This window comes from Populus trichocarpa, chromosome 9, assembly GCF_000002775.5.
Source record: "Populus trichocarpa isolate Nisqually-1 chromosome 9, P.trichocarpa_v4.1, whole genome shotgun sequence".
In the NCBI taxonomy this organism is placed as follows: domain Eukaryota; kingdom Viridiplantae; phylum Streptophyta; class Magnoliopsida; order Malpighiales; family Salicaceae; genus Populus; species Populus trichocarpa.
Window position 1 is genome coordinate 6,851,235 of NC_037293.2, and position 18,505 is coordinate 6,869,739.

Consider the following 18,505-nt stretch of genomic DNA (forward strand, 5'->3'; position numbering starts at 1 on the left):
TTTAACAGATCATATTCCAAAAAAGTCGAAGGAGGGAGTCCTCCTTCATAGATGTTTCTCAACTCTACTGTTAAATTATTGGAGAAAACTAATTCAATTCCATAGCCCTTCAGTGGCAAATGTATGGGCATCTTCTGAGTGGAAAATTCCATTTCTGGTATTAGTTACATCAAATAAGATACAGGAAACAAGACAAACTCATTCTGTTCTCTTTTCTTGGGGGAATAACTGCAGAACTTGTAAGAAAATTTTCTATGGAGAACCCTTTTATCTCATGTTCTTTCTCAAAAAACCCCAATTGCTGTAGCATACAACATCACAACAGTATCGATTTAAGAAGAGCAACAACTGAAGCAAGGTAACTCAATTAACAAAAATGGGCTTGTCAGTACGTAGGAATTGATGGATCGACCCTGACAGCGTATGCATGTATGCCCCCGGACACATTAAATACTCTCTTGAAACCCTGAATAATCAAGAATCAACGAAACTGTGAGATTACAATCCGAACCACATTAACAAAAAAAAATTAGGTGCAAAAATTGTCAAAGAATCAATTCCGTGGAGTTGATAACAAGGGCAATTCTTCAGAAAAAATGCCTTCTGTAATGCGTACAGACTACAGAGTAGCATGTAAATGCATGGAGTTGTGGATAGTGCAGAAAAAAATGGAAGGAAAGTAATAAATTTGCTGAAATACACAGAACAACCAATTGGACCAAAAAAAAAAGGATCACTGGCTTCTTATTCTGTTTTTTTTTTTTGGGAAAGATGAAAGGTTGTCCCAGGAAATGAAGAAGAATCACTCCTATGGACTACAAGAGGGGGTTGTAATGGACACTTCTGACACAATCTAAATAATGCAGAGCATTAAACAGGAAAATCAGCATGGTCTAATACAGGATCAATCAAATACTGATCGGGACCAAAGCATGTAGGGGCTAAAGCAGACCCTAGTGATCAGACAGAATGACACCTGTGGACCACAGAGACTGGTAAGATGGACTGATGTGGGATTGGACCAGAAAACGTATGAGAAAAATCCAAGCTCATCTTTAATTTGATAGTACAGATTTTAAAACAGGGAAATCAGCACAGCCTGCTTAATGCACTGTTACTTTAAAGATATAGAGATTCATGTGTAAAACTACAAAGGATGCCCGTGAATGGCGCAGAAAGATTGCCATTGCTGCATTAAAACTCAAGGAAGATGATGCATGGAAGTACTAAAACATAATAAAGAACGACTTCATGGAAGACAGAAGCAAGCTATAATGGTGGCTGTGACACAAATCCAATTTGATGACACAGAGCATCAGATAAGGAAATTATCATGGCTTTCTTTTCCCCGAAAATTGAAAGATGGCGTTTCCCAACAGGGCATTTCAACTTAAATTTATAGATGACAAAATCAAGTGCTAAGATGATATTTGATACTTCCTTCTGAAATAAGCTTCACAACATACTAAAAAGAACACAGTGAAATAAAAAGATTACAATGCTTGTTTCCTTGTGGTAGCTCACAACCCCTACAACAATTTATTTATCGATACTAAAGAAAAGAAGTATAAAAGATAAAGTTTACCTGAGACTGCAACCACTTAGCAACCTGTAGTGACCGCATCCCATGGTGACACTGGAAACAAAACATTACTTAGCATTCTAAAAAAAGGAGTGGCTTTTATCTTCCGCAAAGAGATTTGCTTTTGCAAAAAAACTGGAACTCCAGAAAAAGAAAAGTATATAATAGCAAAGAAAGAAAAATTATGGTTAAAATACATGGGGAAATATACAATGTATGAGCCATGGATAGTACATGATGAAAAAACAAATAAAAGGTCCGGCAGAATAAAAAAACCACAGAATTCAAGTAAATCTATGTTCAAACTGATTAGAAGAAAATTAACCGAACAGCATAAAGATATTAACCAGATCAATTGCTCTATCTCAAAAGTTGAGATTGTCTAAGAACAGGCATAATTTAGCAATACTATCAAGCATCCTCAACAAAAGAAATTGCTGTGATAGTAAATAGATTTTTCTATAATTCATACCATTGAAATTAAAGGCATTTGTCACAGCACTCCAGGAAGATCAATAAAGTATATGGCAAGGCCATTAGAAAAATACAAAAGAATATAAAACTGCAGCAAGATTACCACAAAAGTGACTATCTGGGTTCAGACTATAGGCTATGCATCACATTATAAACTTTGGAACACCCATTAGCAGCAATGCTCTTAAGAAAAATAGTGAATACGCCAAAAAAAATCTCCCTCTTATCAATAGGAAAGGGCATAAAAAATTGAAAAAAAACCCTGTTTATTTAAATATAAGCGGAAAATCAGTACAGATAAGATGCTTCATATCATAACATGTCTTCATTTGTATGAAATAAAATTATACAATAGAGAGGAAACTTTATGCACTAAATGACAAATATACGCACCATAACATAAGTATCCTTTTCAGGATCAAACTTGGTTGTAACTTCTGGTCCCCAGCTTCCAAACTGGCGGAGGGGAAGTACTTCAAAACCTGGCAATGAAGCTTTGGCCCTATCATGTAGAGATGATCAGAGCAGTTAAAACTTAAAATGTAAATCACTGGAAAGGGATCAAAACAAAAAGGAAATGAAAAGCAAATTAGAAAAAAAAAAAAAAAAAAAAAAAAAAGGATACCAAAAAATCTTAGAACACACATATTGTCATGCACCCAACAAGGAGATATGGTGAGAGCTGCCTCTCTTCCCCTCAACCAGATTTTTTGGCTTAAGAACAAACCTCAATTTCATGGATTATAAACATTTACCCATAACTCCTTATCTCGCAAGTTGACAATTGCAAGAAGACCTGCTATGTATAATCCACAAAGTAAACCTCTTAATCCTCTAATTAAACTGACTGGTGAATTAGATCCTTTTCTAGAAAAAAATACCGCAAAGTAATCAAGTTCACGCAAGATCCCTAAATATGCAAACAGTGCTTACAATTCTTCATTTACTATGGATGATTGTAGGATGTACAATATCAACCTATAACTTCTTAAATCCACACAATACTTGGAAAAAACTGCTCATATTTAAATCATTACCCAAAGAATAATAACAAGATTTCGAACTGAAAATGCTATAGTTATAAACACAGTAAAATCATGAAGGATAAAAATATCAAGAATTTGGAGGACATGTCAGTCATCTATAAAACTTAATTTCAGAAAGAAAAAAAAAAAGGCTGCTTGAGTTGGAGAGTAAAATGCAAAAAGAGAGCATACACTTCATCAGGTTCTCGAACATCAATCAATTGAGCTTCTTTGGCAAATGTAGGATCTTGGATTTTTACATGGAGCTCATCCGCTTGAATTTCCCCAAGTAGAGATTCTTCCCTGGTAGCACAATTTACAGATTCAAAAGAAACAAATTCATGGAAAAGTACGAGTAGGTGCCAATACTGCCTTCTCTTTGGCACAGAAATCAAATGGAATAGGATTCTTTAGCATACCTCTCAGAAATAACTTGCAACAAATGCCACCCAAATTTAGTTTTACACCTTACAACTTTGTTCAAAGGGGCACTAAAAGCAGCTTCCTCAAATTCTGGTACCTGTGACACTTGAACATTAATTATCAAAGTAGTCACCAGGTAAAGTTGAGTTATTCGTATCTTTGGTGTCTTGAGTGTGAGTAAAGCCAATCCATCCATCTACACTTAAAATGTTTGGGCAAATCATTGAATTCATTGGGCAGTTCATTAAAACCTGAGCTTCCTAAGGTACCAGGACTTGTTTGCCAAATTTGCAGATGAGGCCACCAACTATGATATAACCACTAAACTTATTTTAACAGCATGCTCCTACCTTCCTGGCAAGAAATGGAACAGCAATGCAACTTAAAAAACCATACTCCCGTTAAACCATGTGTTCCCTGGTGAACCTCCCATTAGTGAATACAAAATACCAACCAGGAATTAAGGAATTAATTTAAAATTTTCAACACGCATGAAAATGAATTTCATCGCAATCCACATACCATTTGCCCTTTTCTAACCCAGCCAAGCATCCCCCCTTCTTCTTTTGATGGACATAATGAGTATTCCACTGCAAGGTCACTCAAATCCTCTCCTCCTTAGAATGGAAAAAAGAACAATAAAAAATGAGTTTTAGAATAAATCTTATATAATAGTTTAAACCGCATAGCACACACTCTTTTCTATTTTTTTCCAAAGAAAGACAAAACCTTTTATCGTCAAATAAATTATCAATGCAATCTTGATATAAAAATAAAACATCAATTCAAGAAGCACATTCTGCATCGTACATCAAATGTATAATAGTGACTAACCTCCTGAAATTCTCTGTTGAAGCTCCAACAAAAGCTTGAGGTCATCTTCTTTAACAAGCAAGTGCTGCACCAATAACTCTCTTCCACCTCCAGTGCCGCTCCCAGAACTAAACGAAGCTGAAACAGAGCACAAAATAATCAAAACTTTTGATGCAAAGTCCCATTATGTATGTTTAACAGACCAAATTAGGAAAAAAGAAACATAGGGTTTTTGATAGAATTGCCCAGATGTACCTTTGGGACAAGGGTGGTGACCCAACATTGGTAAGAACCTTTTGAAGGAGATAGGAGATGAATTGGGTGGTGCTGTTTTTGGAAGGAAATTATGAAGTGGAGCAAATGTAGAGAGTTTGTAAAGGTGAGGAAGTGAAGAAGAGAGTGAGAGGGCGGGAATCAGAGAGATTTTGAGAGCAGAGAGTGCTGGTGTTGCTACTGGTGGGATGTGAGATGCTCTTAACATTGCTTCCTTATGGTCTTTTTTTCAAGCTTTCAGAGTTAGAGAGACAAGACAACTGGGAATTGTGCGTGTCACCCTGCAATGTAATGGTTCGACAACACCAATGGAAGTGATGAGTTCGAAGGAGAAAAGGAATAAGAAACAGTGATCATTGTATGAGCCCATGGAGATAATAGGCCCATGCTGACAGGATGTGGCCTGGTTTAGGAGCTTGTTCGAGGAGCCCATACTCTTGCATAATTTTTCCAAGTTTCTTGACCTCCATGAACATGAATCCCATCCTTCCTTCGGCTATTATGAATGGTAGCGGGTTAATTAGCACAACATTATCTACTAACGATAATTATGTCTATGTCGAGCTCACTGTCTGTCATTGTTGTCTCTTGTTACACCATGGTTGCTACAGGATAAGTTGCGGGACCTTTTTGGTTTGTAAGCCAGGCTGATTACCAGACATTTTTGCAAAACTAACAATGTTCTAACTTCTCTTACACTCCATGATTAGGCAAACAGAGCTTTCTATACGCCTCCCTTCCTCTCCAGAACAGCTAGAAGCCTCGTTTGTAGGAACTCTTCTTGTTTTTTTTCCCCTCCTTCATGGCAGGGGAATGGCCAGTAAGAATATAGTCTCATATATAAAGCGTTGAATCGTCATATTAAAGCCTGAGATAATATGCATGAATCCCAGAGAAAATAGAATTTTTAACACTGACATCTCGATCCGTTCTAAAATTCTTAATGATTGTGCCGAAAAGTAAGTTAATTTATATCTTTAACACCTGAAATGGTTTGGTGCCAATATGTTAAAAGAGATCGCATCTCTATTTTTTAGACATCTGGTAAGTTCATAACTTCTTCTTCCAAAGTATAATCTATCTCCTTTCTGCTATTCTATTTTATTTTGATGAAATTGATATAAAGACAAATTAAAATTTATCCTAAGAACAAAGCAAACTCTCATTCAAGGATTGTGTACGGGGGCGGGTAAAAAGATAAGGTGGATATAAGTCTTACCCATGAACAAGATAAAGTGAGTTGCCTTTTCTTTGAATTTTTAATTTGGTTTTGTATATTCTTGTTATTTGTTAAAGAATTTTAGCATTTACAAGAACTGGGTCTTGATAATTTGAGATGGCCTTTAGGTAACGGTAAATTATATTCATTGGATTCCCCGAAAGGAAGGCTGGGTAAAGTTGAATACAGATGGTGCTGGTAGGCGGCAGAATACAGGCTTGAGACGGGGTAGAACCGGTTGCGAGGCGGGGCTTCTGGAGGGAGGTGGATTCTCAATCAGTAATGCATGTCATCACAGATAGCAGAGACAGCAAAGGTCCTTGTGACAGGTTATTATTTCGTTGAGTTGCTGTCCCCTTCTGTTACTCTCTGTGTCTGACTTCTCTTTCCTTGTTAGTTAAGACTTCCAAATTTGAACAAATTTACAAGCAAAAACAAACTGAGGTGCAATAACCTGTAAACATTGAGATAGTACCTGCACTAGGAGAACCCTTTTTTTTTTTTTTTTCCTAAAACAACAAGGTGGGCAATTTCCCTGAAAGGCCTTCGCCACTGTTCCTCTACCAAATGTTATATTGGTTTTCCCTGCTCAGAAACTTATCATGGATGTGCATTAGCAGTTCTACGTTGACCAAAAAATTGCACTCGCTATTATAACAACAAAAGGAATTACAACGACAATGTCAACATTCTTCTTCTTCTTCTTTTTCCAATTATTATCTGTGACCAGAAATCCAGTCGACACCATTTTCTGAGGTTGAAAACGGAAATGATGAAAAAAACAACGATGTATTGTAATTGGGTGACCAAAAGAAGCTCTACCTGGATGGTGTCCAGGCATAGATGAGCAACCCCAAAACAAGGACGATGGCTCCTGCTACAAAGCCAGTTGGAAGGGAGGATGCGACTCCAAGATATGGCAATGGCAGTGTGAACACATACACAGCTATTGGTACTGCCATATACAACACAAGGGAAAAACCAATTATCAGTTGAATAAATTCATGATACAAATCAGCAAGAGAAAGTGTTGAACAATTATGCTCTGATAATAGCTTCATGGAGTTGCAGCAAACCTATATGAAAGCTATCTTCATTGTATTTATGCGGCAGAATATAGTAAATGGTGAGATAGAAGAGCCATTATGCAAAGTTATTCAAAATAACCTCTCCATTTACTTCCTAAGTACCATGCCGACAAGTGTCATAAAGATTAAAGGCACTTTTGAGGAGTACGTTATGCGACTGTATTGGCACTTAAATGAAGCCACGCATTTTGATTGAAGTGTTGTTTGATGGCAATGTTTAACATGGATCGTTATGGTGCTTGTTCCCAAGATCCCAAAATGACAGGATTAGGAGTGTTCCTATGAACAGTAAAAGTGGTGGTTCATTTCCCTTAATAGACTAACTAGTGATTCGTGCTGAGATATGAAACAGTTTTTTTGTTTTCGAAAAGCAAAAACAGTTGGTAATACCAAACAGGCCCTCAACGATCATATAACTTTTCTAGAACAGAAAGTGGTATCATTTATGGCCATGTTAGGTCATTCGAGGAAAACAATTAAGCCCAAAATGATGTATTATGATTGGCTAAGGGAACACATGTTGCACAGTTTTCAACCATTCACACTGCATATCATAATGGCTCCACCTGAGGGCTTTCATGTGAAAAGTTTGTCGCCCCATCCAAATTCTCCAAAAGAAAAAAAGGGCAATAATCCCATCAAAGTACATCTAACATGGAATCCAAATGCAACTGCGGTCCTTATTTTTGGGTTAGGTGACTGATAGGCTTGCAAACTTTTGGATTAGGTTATTGAAAGTTGCAGCTACTTTGATTAGGAAAGAAAACAGAGAGAAAAATACCAGAAAATGTGGAAGCAAGGGAAGACACAACAGCAGAAGAGATCTTGAGGAGATGCAGTAATGAGATGTTAAACCCCATGTTGACAATCACAAACAACAAAGGAAGCAGAGGTGCACCATCACATCCTGTGGACAACCAAGTTTAAAAGAAATAAAATGTTACATCATCATAGCATTAGACTATAACTGTACCATTACGAAAAAGGAAGATAATAAAAGCTTGCCCAAATTTCAAACTTCATTCATGTCACAATGCTATGCTCTTCTCTATATTTTACAAAAATATATCTCTTATGCTTGTTACGGTACTGTAGAAATGAGCCCTCTGACACATGAAAGTGAGAGATTGAGATGAGGCGTAGCGTTATATCACATTCCAATTAACAGAAAGCAAAATTCTGCAATGTATAAGCTTAACCATTTAGCATCAGCTATATGAACATCAATTTAAGAGGATGCCTTTTCTAATATGTATAAAATAAATTCAAAGAGTTTTTACAATTGTATTTACATTCTATCCTCACATGCATGTTTTACTATGTTTTAAATTTTCACCTCTAATACAACAACAACAACAACAACGAAGCCTCAATCCTAAACTAGTTGGGGTCAGCTGTACAGATCCTTTTGCATCATTCTACCCGATAATACACCAAATCCCGAGATATAAAAAGTAAATGCTTGAATGGCAATTACATAAGAGAGGGAATTAAAATACATCACACAGATAAACACCATAGTTTCAATAAATATATTTACATAAATAACCAAGGCAGTAGAGCAACCTCAATTGTTCAAATCATTCAAAACAATGTTATAATTGAGATAGAACATGAAGAAACTAATTCTTGATACAGATAATACAATGCAGCTTTAATTCCTCTCAATAATTTCTCAAACATGATAAATGCATCCAATTAAGTTACATTTATACAGGTTTATGACACATTATACTGACTTTAGCTGTGACAAATATTGAAACAAAATTAATCAATAAGATGGTGTATTAATAAATCATAGCTTACCACTCGATAAACTGCCAATGTTTAGAAAGCAAACTGCCCCATCTTTAAGATAGTTTGGAAGCTGACTAAATGGTATACCCCATAATTTCGACATAAATGGTAGAAGAAGGCATACAAACAGTGCCTACAGAACATGTAGACACAAAAAATTTAGACTTACACTCATGCTGCAATCAAAAGACAACTGTTTAAGTGATAGCAAGAACTGAGGATTTTAAATCATCGCTGAGTACCTACTTGGAAAGCAGATCCATAGGAGTTTATTACAAATAGATCTACAGAACCCCCCTGCAATTGATGGAACAACATTGTCTTTATATAACATCAAGATCTAAAAGAAAAGGTACTAAAAGAGGCAGAAGTAGCTACTTATCCAATTTCATTTCCATGCATACAAGATAATTTGGCAGCTTCTAATCACCTATGACAATGATCATCTCTTTTTAAGATAGCAACTGAATTAAATCAGTTTTCTGTTGCCATTACTGAAAATGAAATTGAGTTTGAAAACATTGATGCCATGTTGAAATTTTACACCCCCCCCCCCCCAAAAAAAAAAAAAAAAAACACATCAATAGTGTCTTCAAATGAAATAAAAGTTGAATACAACTTCTTTCTGTTGCCAAAACGTTCCTGATGGGTCTCAGAAACCAAATATGCGCTATCAATTTTAGAACATACCTTTAACTGCTTAGCAGCATCCGAGAAAATGACTTCCTACAAATAAAAAAATTACGGTTTGTTACAGAACAGCTATACATGCATGGAACTCTTAAGTGCAATAAATGTTTAGAATGCCAACCTTGAGCACTGTATCTGCGGCTTGTAAGAAAAAAGAGAACATCATCAAAAGACTCCAGAATATACCAGCTTCCCTTAACGAACCAGCACTCGGTCCGCTGCAGAAGTACACATAGCCATGCAAATGAAATACTCAAACTACAACTGGTGAATGATGCAAACTGGTATCCTTCTGGGCAATCAGACAATAATTTGTAGATTTCTAAACACAAGATTACAATTAACATGCCTCTCGGTTTGGATATAAAAGTTTACCTTGCCACGGTTATTATTACACCAACAGCAACTAAGAAGCATCCAAGCAACTGGTTGACTTTATATCTCCTTCCAAGAAAAATAGTGGACAAGAGAATCTGCCATACAAGAAAGGTCTGCAGGAAAAGTAATGGACAAAATTAACTACCCAATTGTTGATAATCTACCATTTGAAAACAAGAATGGTTCAGATAATTGTGAGCTTCTGAATTTTGTTAACAGAGAGTTCGTCACATTATAGTATGAAGTATACATTTTGCTTTACTATATCAGGATACCTTTTGCATTAAAATCAATTACTTTCACACTTCTAATGTTTTAGCCTCCAACTTCAGCCTTCAGCTCTCAAAGTTTTCTTAGTTTAAAGCGTGTTCTTCAAGAATAACAAAATAGTAGCTAAATTGGTTGAAGAAAAAAAGGATTCTACAAGTAAACCTACCGTCTCAAGAGAAAACAAGCTATCTAATGAATGAGGCTTACCTGAGACAAAATTGGAATTGATGCTCCAGAAAGAATTGCTGATTCAAGGCAGAAGATTACAAATAGAGTGGGTCAGATTCTGACAGAATTTTTACCCGCAACAAACTCATGAAACTAGATACAAATTGTTTTAGTAACAATCAGAGAAGATAGTGTTAGCAGTCAAAGAAACATATCCTATGCACCTGAAGAAAATTATAAACGTATTGTCCTGAAATTAATGTTCAGGAGAATCGTAAAAATAAGAAATGGCATTCTTGAAGGGTACTTCAATAACATATGTATAGAATTTTTTCGGTATTTATATAACAAGTGAAGTTCAATCATTAATGGACAAGAAGCTCATTGTAATATCTCATATCGGCGGGTGAGGACTTGGGGGAGGGCTTTATATGAGCATGCTCACCTTGACTAGTCGGACGCGTTTTGAGGCCATGCGTGGCTGCCAAGAACAAATCCGTAAGGCCCGTGGACCAAAGTGAACAATATCTTGCTAGTGGGGTGAGGTGTTATATTTGGTATCAGAGCCTGGCTCATTGGCTGTCCGATGGTGCCGACGGGGATGTCGGACTCCTTAAGGGGGGTGGAATGTAATATCTCACATCGGCGGGCAATGACTTGAAGGAGGGCTTTATATGAGCATGCTCACCTTGACTAGTCGGACGCGTTTTGGGATCATGCGTGACTGCCAAGAATAAATCCGTGAGGCCTATGAGCCAAAGCGGACAATATCTTACTAGTGGGGTGGGGTGTTATACTCGTATTATTTCAAATATGCAGTGTGCATTCGCTGATTCCTTTAAATGAACGAAGTGTAAGAATTAGGCTAAAACAGGTCTGAAATTACAAAAATCCAAATGGTATACTAGCAGGTGCAGATTAGTGATTGAGCTGAATAGCATAAAAGGATCTATATAGCTAACCCCGGCTAATTTGGGACTGAGGCTTAGTTGTCATTGTTGTCTATTAGTACATCAATTTTTTTATGTGGGATGCTGCGCCACAGTTTAGGAGGACAAATTTTATAGAAAAATTCAAATTTAAACCATAAAATTTATATTGGAAGTATATCACAGTATCACAATGAAGTGAAAAATCATCAGATAATAATGAGACATAATACCTCCAGCTGCCATTCCAGTTGCAGCTCCAAGAGCTTCTAAGAGTCCAACAAGAATATACGGAGCTTTTGGCATAGAAAGCATCTCATCTGTAACGATGCCAGCACGGTGCCGAATATGCAAGATGGTGAAGTATACAATAACATATCTGAAAGAAAAAGGAAAAAGAAAAATATTGAACAAAATAAGATCCATTTGAGTTCATCCTGAATTTTTGGAGGCACAAAAAATTTAATCACCCCTGACAGCAATGTCATTAATTACATCTAAATGCTCCTGACTTCATTACTAAAAGCTCCTAATTTTTAATTTGATTTGTGAATCAATCATAAGAAATGGAGATTGGAAAATTTCAAAAAGAGAGTAAAAGAGAGAAAATGTACATTATAATTAATAATGCTTCATTATTAGCATTAGGAACTTCAGGAATAATTAAGAAAATCACATTGTAAAACTTTACATTCTGAAATATGTTTTTCTTTAAACCTTCATAGACAAACTCATACATTTCTTAGTAAATTATCACTCATCTATGCAAAATTCATGAAAACATTTATCTAATTAAGCCAAGGATCCACAATCAATCGTTGATTTCTACGGCATGTCTAAAATTCTAGGAAACAATAAGACGCATGCTCCACATTTTGACAGTGAGAACCCCATAGTTTTGGTTACTAATTGCCAAGGTACATATCAATGAAGTTTGATGATGGAATGTGGACTGTTTTCTTCCTTTTTTCCTCTATTTTTTTTTTTTTTGTTATGATTGTGGTTGATAGTTGATAAACCATCAAATATCAATCCCTTCCTTTTCTTCTGTTTTCCTTTTGGTTGAATAAACCACTAAATTTTAATGGGACCCTGAAATTATCAAGCCCATTAGCTAAAGGACCAAAAAACCCAAAAGAAAAGGGTCCCGTCAGGAGGGTTAGTGTGACTTTCAAAGAAGTGAAGGGCATATGTGCGATTTGACAAATATGATGTGAAATGCAAAAGTTGTTTCCGGACCACAAACCAAAAGCTAAGGGAGAGGGATTAGACTATGAAATTTGAAGATCACATGGCCCACCCAATGTTTTCAAAGTGCCCACTTGACATGATGGCGTCTAATGGAGCTGTGGAAGAAGAAAGTAACTGCCGGTGATGAATGATGATAGCGTTTGCTTTCTTTCTGTCATGGAAATCTATGTGGCGATGAACGAACGTTTTCTACTCTTCATGTAAGGCTCTCATTCGCATTGGACCCACAAGGCACCATTACGTGCACAAACCCATTTTTTCTTTCTTTTTGCAGCTCTGAGAATATCTCCAAGATTCCTAAAGTCTCGTTTTCTTTTTTCTTTTTAATTATTTATTATATAATAAAGCAGCAATAATTTTCACAGAAAGAGAAGAGAGTTCCCAATTCTCCATTAAGCATGATTGTCACGGCCACATTCAAAAGGTGCAGATAGACAAATAAAGCCTCCAGCATCTTCACATTTTTGACGTAGCACAGCTTTTTACACTATTATAAAGCTCGATCATTCTTTCAACCGAGAATATTCTTATTTGGTTTAGAAGGTTGTGCATCCAGTATTATCGCACACAATAGTCATAAATATGAAAGATCTAGTCTCCATTAATGAAAATTAGCCTGAAAAAAACCTTGAAAATCTATGACTCTTATTAATTAGTAGGACTCGGTGGTTAGAAAAATTGCGGGAAAAAAAGGACGAAAATAGGAGGCTGATAGTGTAACTCTAACATTATGTACATTATGTTTGGTTTGCGTGCGAGAAGGGTAAGAAAGGATAAGGAAAGGTAAAGATGGAATATGAGCCGTCCCCTTATTTAGATATAAATGAGGGAAAATGAAAGTTGTGAACTTATTTGTAAAAGAGAAGGTTATGAACTTCATTCTTGTTTGGTTGGGGGATGGAAAGTAAAGTTTAATTTCATAATTATTAATATATCCTTTATTATTAAGTTTTTACTTTATTAATGAAAGAAATCAAGGAGGCTAGCTTATGACCAATGACATGTTGTTGATAAAAGTAAATATATGCAAAAATAAAATACTTAAAAATACAGCTTTGACAACATTTATAAGATAATATGAAAATTATTCAAACAAATCCAAATTAAATATAAATCCAGCACATGATTCCGTGTACAACCCAGCTTGTAAAATAATCAAAATAAATTATTATCATAGCAAATCTCTCAATATGATTGGTTGTCTCGAAAGTTGTAATGCCTTCCCTTCCCCCTTCCCCCTTCCCCCTTCCCTTTCAAACCCGCCCCTCAAACCAAATACGGCGAGAAAATTCAAATGCTCCACCCATAAATTAACACTCCCTAAATGGTCAACAAAAATAATTATCATGTCCTATAACGATGTTGCTATCCCCACGGTCCACATTCATGAACATGTCTTATAAATTATTAATTCTAAGTTTTGCTCTTAAATTCATGAAGTTATTAAAAAAACCAAGAGTAAAACGTAGTTCTTTCCTTTTCCTGCGAAAGTGACTTGAAATGAAGTAATTGAATTCTGGAACCACACAATAATTTGAGGTTATCTATCCAAGGAAAAGGATAGTAAAAAAATGAAGGGTCGGTGAAAAAGGGTCAAAATACATAGACAGAAACTACACGCAAATGAAGCAAAATATTGAATTGAACTTGTCGTCTTATTGCTCAGTGGTAAAGGACAAGTGTAAACGTGTAAGACATTACGACTGGGACTAAGTCTGTGACACTTGTAATAATTATAAAAGCCCCCAATTTAATTTTGGATCCATTCCACCAGCTTCTTAAATGTTTATTTCACTCCCAAATATTAATTCTCTTGTGTTATTTAAAAATAATAATAATTATTACTTTTTTATTTTGCTAAATATGCAATCTGGACGTGCATTATTATTGAAAAAACTTATAAAAGAAAGTATTTGAAGACGCGGCACTGAAAATATCAAAATGAAAAAAAAAATGGAATAAATAAACAGTTAGCAGAAAAAAAATCAATTACCCGAAAGTAGCGAGCTGAGCTAGAAAGAAGGGGTAATGCTTGAGAGGAAGTAGAGCCAGCTTATACAGCACCCGATTCCCTACCCCCAACACTACCGTAACCGCCGCTGCAACCGCCACCTCTACCGCTCGGTCCTCCTTGCTCCTGCTATCACTCCCGCTTATTGTCCTCTTTCCATTAATCTCAACCGTCCGATCTATACTCTCTACCACGCCTCCCACCGTCTGATCTCCCACCAAGCACGCGCATGGCCCCGCCTTTTCAGCTTCATTTCCACCCCCCGATCGGTCCCCTGGTTCAACTGCCTCGATTATGAATGATCTGGAGTGCTGCCTTGATGATCTCAGGAGAATTCCTGGCTGTTGGTTTATGGAAATTCGTTTTAGAGGTAGAGAGAGAATATCTGCCGTACTTCGTTGCCTTGATTGTGCCGGTCCGCTTGGTGGCGTGGGCCCCGTTGTTAACCGCCGGAAACATGACGTCATTATGATTTTAAATAAAAATTCTGTGGGTCGAGAAATAGAAGACAGGAAAAAATTTGGGGGGAGAGAGAGATGGAGGGAAATGAGAAAGGTTAGTTGTTTACATATTGCTCAGTGAGAGAGGATACTTTTAAGAGAGGAGAATATTTAAAAATAATAATAATTGGAAGTGGGAACTATTTATTGTTTGCGATGACGAAGAGGAGGTCAATTCCAGAATGATTCAGCACATGTTTGGTGTGGATTGGGTAGTTTTGGCCGATTGGGTAAAAATTTAAGATTTTTTTAAAATAAAAAAAATTATTTGAAGATATTAAAAATAATTTTAAAAAAAATATCTATATTATTTTAATATATTTTTAAATTAAAAAAAAATAAAAAAAAACAATCAAAACTCTCGTGCACCCTTTTAAAACGATAGAAGCCATGGAGAAGTAGGGTGTTGACATGTAGGCGGTTGTTTTGCACTTGAGTTGTATCTGATTATAGTCATTCTGATTAGGAAAGTTGGAGTCCCTTGTTTGTAAAGTCCAATTTTAAAATGATATGAACATCGGATTCCTAGTGAATCACTGGCTTCTATCCCAAACAACACATGCACAAGAAAATCAGAGAAAATAAAAAATTATTTTGTTTTTTTAGATCTCATACATACAATGTATGTCAGCACTGTTCATGAATTTCTAAAACAAGAAATGTCCCTTTTCAGATTTTCTTCTTAATCATGCCTTGACACGTTAGATTCAATGGAATAAAAATGGAACGCTCTTTCACCGCTAAAATGACGGGAACGGTATCTCCGGCGGTTGAGAGTTTGAAGTCCTCGGATATTGCTGCACTGATCTCTGATCATCTTGTTTGTCTTCTCTGAAATGATTTTTTTTTTTTGAGGGTTTAGCTGCTGTGGTCAATCGTGTGACTTGTTCCGTTCCCGTCCCGGGTTCGACACTCTATGTGCACGCCTGTCACCCCCGCGGTGCCTTACCTGCTCCTGGGCTTGCAGGATGTCTAGTGGGCTGTGGGGAATAGTCGTGGTACGTGTAAGCTGGCCCGGACACCACACGTAAATAAAAAAAAATGGATTTTTAATAGAATTGAAAGGAAGGAAAAAAAAAGAGAGAGAGAGAGAGAGATACAACCAATCAATTACTTGAAAAGGTGGGAAAAACCAAGGAAGTAGAGAGTGGTGTAATACAAATAAATAATTAAATATAATAGCTACATTTGTCGTAGTCTGTTGGAGGAGGTATTACCTGCGGGTGAATGTTGGGTGTTTGGAACGAGGTTGCTTTTCAAAAATTTAAATAAATAAATAAATTTAAAATTTTATAAAATTACAGCTCAACCACCGCATGAAACACCATCTTAATTCAGGTGTTAACTTGAAGGACAATCAAGGGCAGTAAAAGAAACTTGAACGAGTTATCTGCCATGATTAATTCACCTACAACTCTCGTGTATAGGAATCCACCTCTTCTAGCTGTTGCAGATGATTAAGTTTGAGAGAGGAAAGGCACCATTCCTTGTGAAGCAGATCGTAGAGCTGGATCGATCACTCCGCCCCTAGTCATCTTCACTGTCTTGATCTTCAAACAAGTCTTCGGCTGGGTCATACACAGTCATGTCAGGGAAAAGCTCCAGGAAGTCATCTTTTACCTGCTCTCTTAGTTCTGGGAATGGAATCAGCCCTTTCAAGATCACACGAAAAGCCAAAGATATTGGTGGGTCGACAGGCGATCGTCTCATTTCCTCATATATGTCCATCGCCTCGATCTGAGAATCCATTATCCAAGAAGGCCCTCGTTATGTCCCCAAAGGTATGCTGATCAAACAAAACTTCCTCTCTCTTCAAATCTTGCCAGACCTGCTCTGCTTCATCTACCTTCTTGTTTCTTGCAAGCATCGATCATAAGCATGTCCCTGAAAGAGAACATGTCTGGCGCCGATACCATATTTCTTTGCGCACGACATTGTATAACTGAAGAATACACACAGATCCTAAATCAATAAAAATCGCATGTGCACGAAATATAGACGAAATACTTGTAAACATCAATGCAAATTAATACAGCAGTGTGAATATTTGTGCCCTTGAAATGATTGAGCTACCATATCGTCAGGGGAGAGAGAGAGAGAGAGAATTATTCCAAACAAAATTTTGGCTTCTGATCATCCACTTCTAACTCACACAAGAATAATAGAACATCTGTTGAACTGTATCATGTTGTCCAATAAGATTGTGAAAACATCCAGAAGGAAAAGGTATTATCAAAGTGCTGGGAGAGTCAAATGCCTGCATGTGCATGACTCTCTGTCCCTTTTTTCACTAGTTTCACAACCGCAGACTTGGCAAATCCTTGTAATTTTAACCTCGTCTAAAGTGAAGAATTTCTCACATCCATCAAAAAATTCAAATCATTGGGAAAGTTACATATATATAAAAGGACCTCTATTTCTAGCAAATTGCAATGAGCATCCTGTCTGTTTCACAAGTTACTCTGCGTGCTTGAATGATGGTCGGCATCTTGTAATTTTTAGTAGTAACACTTTGCAACTGCAGTTAATGTTCATGAAAAATATTAAAACTATAAGAAAATTGTCATTAGTTACATCAGCACATTTACTTGGGGGTGTTTAGAGTGAATTTGAATTTTTTTATTTTATAGCAGTCATACAGTCATTTTTGTTTTTGGTATATGGATTTAATCAACAAGTTCAAACCAAAACTTGAAATGGAAAAAATTTAGCAGTGCAAAAAAAATTATTCATCAGAAAAGGGACAGCAACAAATGCCTAAAGCAGCAGATTCAAGCCTGATCTAGAAGCTAAGCAAACACACTTCTACAGAAGCATCTTTTCTCAAAACCTGTGCTGCTCCTCGAGACCGAACCAGAGTGATGAAAAGATAAACCCGCCCACCAAAATGGCAAAACAGATAGCGAAAGTGAAGCAACCTCTGGTGGCCCAGAAGAAAAAAGGAAAATGTTCAAACACTTGGCTCGTACACAAACAAAACAGGACACGATATGCATCCAAATCTCAGGCGGCCTGAGCATAAATTACAGGCCATGACTTTTTACTATGATTAGCAACTACCTGTTAATCTATTCAAGCCAAAAGCAGAGTACCAAGAGAGTTAATCAATTTATTAACTTTTCAGAATGTCTTTCCCTCCACTCGGCATAAAGTAGCCTTTTATACATTGCAGGTTATTTTGCCATACAAGGAGTCTATATAGAAGGTTATTTTGCTATACAAGGAGTCTATAATAAGATAATCTTGATAGTTAATATTAAGAGTCCTAATTGTATACATATACGGTAACATCCCCCCTCAAATTGATGCTGGTAAGTCAACCAACAACAATTTGCCAATAAGAAACTGATGTCGCTGTCGAGTCATAGCTTTAGTGAAGACATCAGCTATTTGGAGATCGGAAGATATGTGAGGAAGAGATATCACCTGATTTTCCAAGGTGTTGCGAATAAAATGACAATCAACCTCAATATGTTTGGTGCGTTCATGGAAAACAGGATTGGTGGCAATCTGAATAGCACTAGTATTATCAGCATGAAGTGGGGTAGAGGTGACCTGAGGAAACCCAAGCTCTTCGAGAAGACCGCGCAGCCATACAATTTCAGAACAAGCAG

General features: G+C 36.6%; 2 protein-coding genes, 1 long non-coding RNA gene and 1 pseudogene across 4 annotated transcripts; 1 reads left to right on the top strand and 3 right to left on the bottom strand.

Moving 5' to 3' along the window:
• Positions 1 to 75: 75 nt before the first annotated feature.
• LOC7475028 (rhodanese-like/PpiC domain-containing protein 12, chloroplastic) lies at positions 76 to 4,919 on the bottom strand. Its single transcript, XM_002313228.4, has 8 exons — positions 4,573 to 4,919; positions 4,339 to 4,455; positions 4,027 to 4,121; positions 3,501 to 3,601; positions 3,274 to 3,384; positions 2,450 to 2,558; positions 1,586 to 1,636; positions 76 to 466 (listed from the first exon to the last, which is right to left on the bottom strand). Exons 1-8 carry the CDS (start codon positions 4,796 to 4,798, stop codon positions 386 to 388), a joined length of 891 nt encoding a protein of 296 aa, XP_002313264.1. The 5' UTR covers positions 4,799 to 4,919; the 3' UTR covers positions 76 to 385.
• Positions 4,920 to 5,166: 247 nt separating this feature from the next.
• On the top strand, positions 5,167 to 6,765 carry LOC127905802 (uncharacterized). The gene is made up of 2 exons (XR_008060189.1): positions 5,167 to 5,825; positions 5,938 to 6,765. It is a non-coding gene; the product is annotated as an uncharacterized LOC127905802 (long non-coding RNA).
• LOC7475027 (protein CLT1, chloroplastic) lies at positions 6,240 to 15,014 on the bottom strand. Of its 2 annotated transcripts, none has more exons than XM_024608364.2 (11): positions 14,374 to 15,014; positions 11,363 to 11,508; positions 10,240 to 10,277; positions 9,760 to 9,875; positions 9,506 to 9,602; positions 9,385 to 9,420; positions 8,941 to 8,991; positions 8,704 to 8,827; positions 7,679 to 7,804; positions 6,632 to 6,764; positions 6,240 to 6,405 (listed from the first exon to the last, which is right to left on the bottom strand). In XM_024608364.2, exons 1-11 carry the CDS (start codon positions 14,856 to 14,858, stop codon positions 6,399 to 6,401), a joined length of 1,359 nt encoding a protein of 452 aa, XP_024464132.2. In that variant the 5' UTR covers positions 14,859 to 15,014; the 3' UTR covers positions 6,240 to 6,398. The 2 variants fall into 2 exon arrangements, with proteins under 2 accessions (XP_024464132.2, XP_052311971.1); XM_052456011.1 differs by lacking the exon at positions 6,240 to 6,405 and adding an exon at positions 6,437 to 6,560.
• Positions 15,015 to 16,196: 1,182 nt separating this feature from the next.
• LOC127903946 (pentatricopeptide repeat-containing protein At1g62350-like) lies at positions 16,197 to 17,400 on the bottom strand (annotated as a pseudogene).
• Positions 17,401 to 18,505: the final 1,105 nt, after the last annotated feature.

Coding starts and splice junctions, on each gene's coding strand:
- LOC7475028 (XM_002313228.4), bottom strand. CDS start 4,798: ATGTTAAGAGCATCTCACATCCCACCAGTAGCAACACCAGCACTCTCT. Junction 3,602..4,026: donor GGGTTAGAAAAGGGCAAATG/GTATGTGGATTG, acceptor CAAGTGTCACAG/GTACCAGAATTTGAGGAAGC. Junction 467..1,585: donor CTAAGTGGTTGCAGTCTCAG/GTAAACTTTATC, acceptor TTGATTATTCAG/GGTTTCAAGAGAGTATTTAA.
- LOC7475027 (XM_052456011.1), bottom strand. CDS start 14,858: ATGACGTCATGTTTCCGGCGGTTAACAACGGGGCCCACGCCACCAAGC. Junction 9,421..9,505: donor CCGCAGATACAGTGCTCAAG/GTTGGCATTCTA, acceptor TTTTATTTGTAG/GAAGTCATTTTCTCGGATGC. Junction 7,805..8,703: donor CATTGGCAGTTTATCGAGTG/GTAAGCTATGAT, acceptor GGTTGTCCACAG/GATGTGATGGTGCACCTCTG.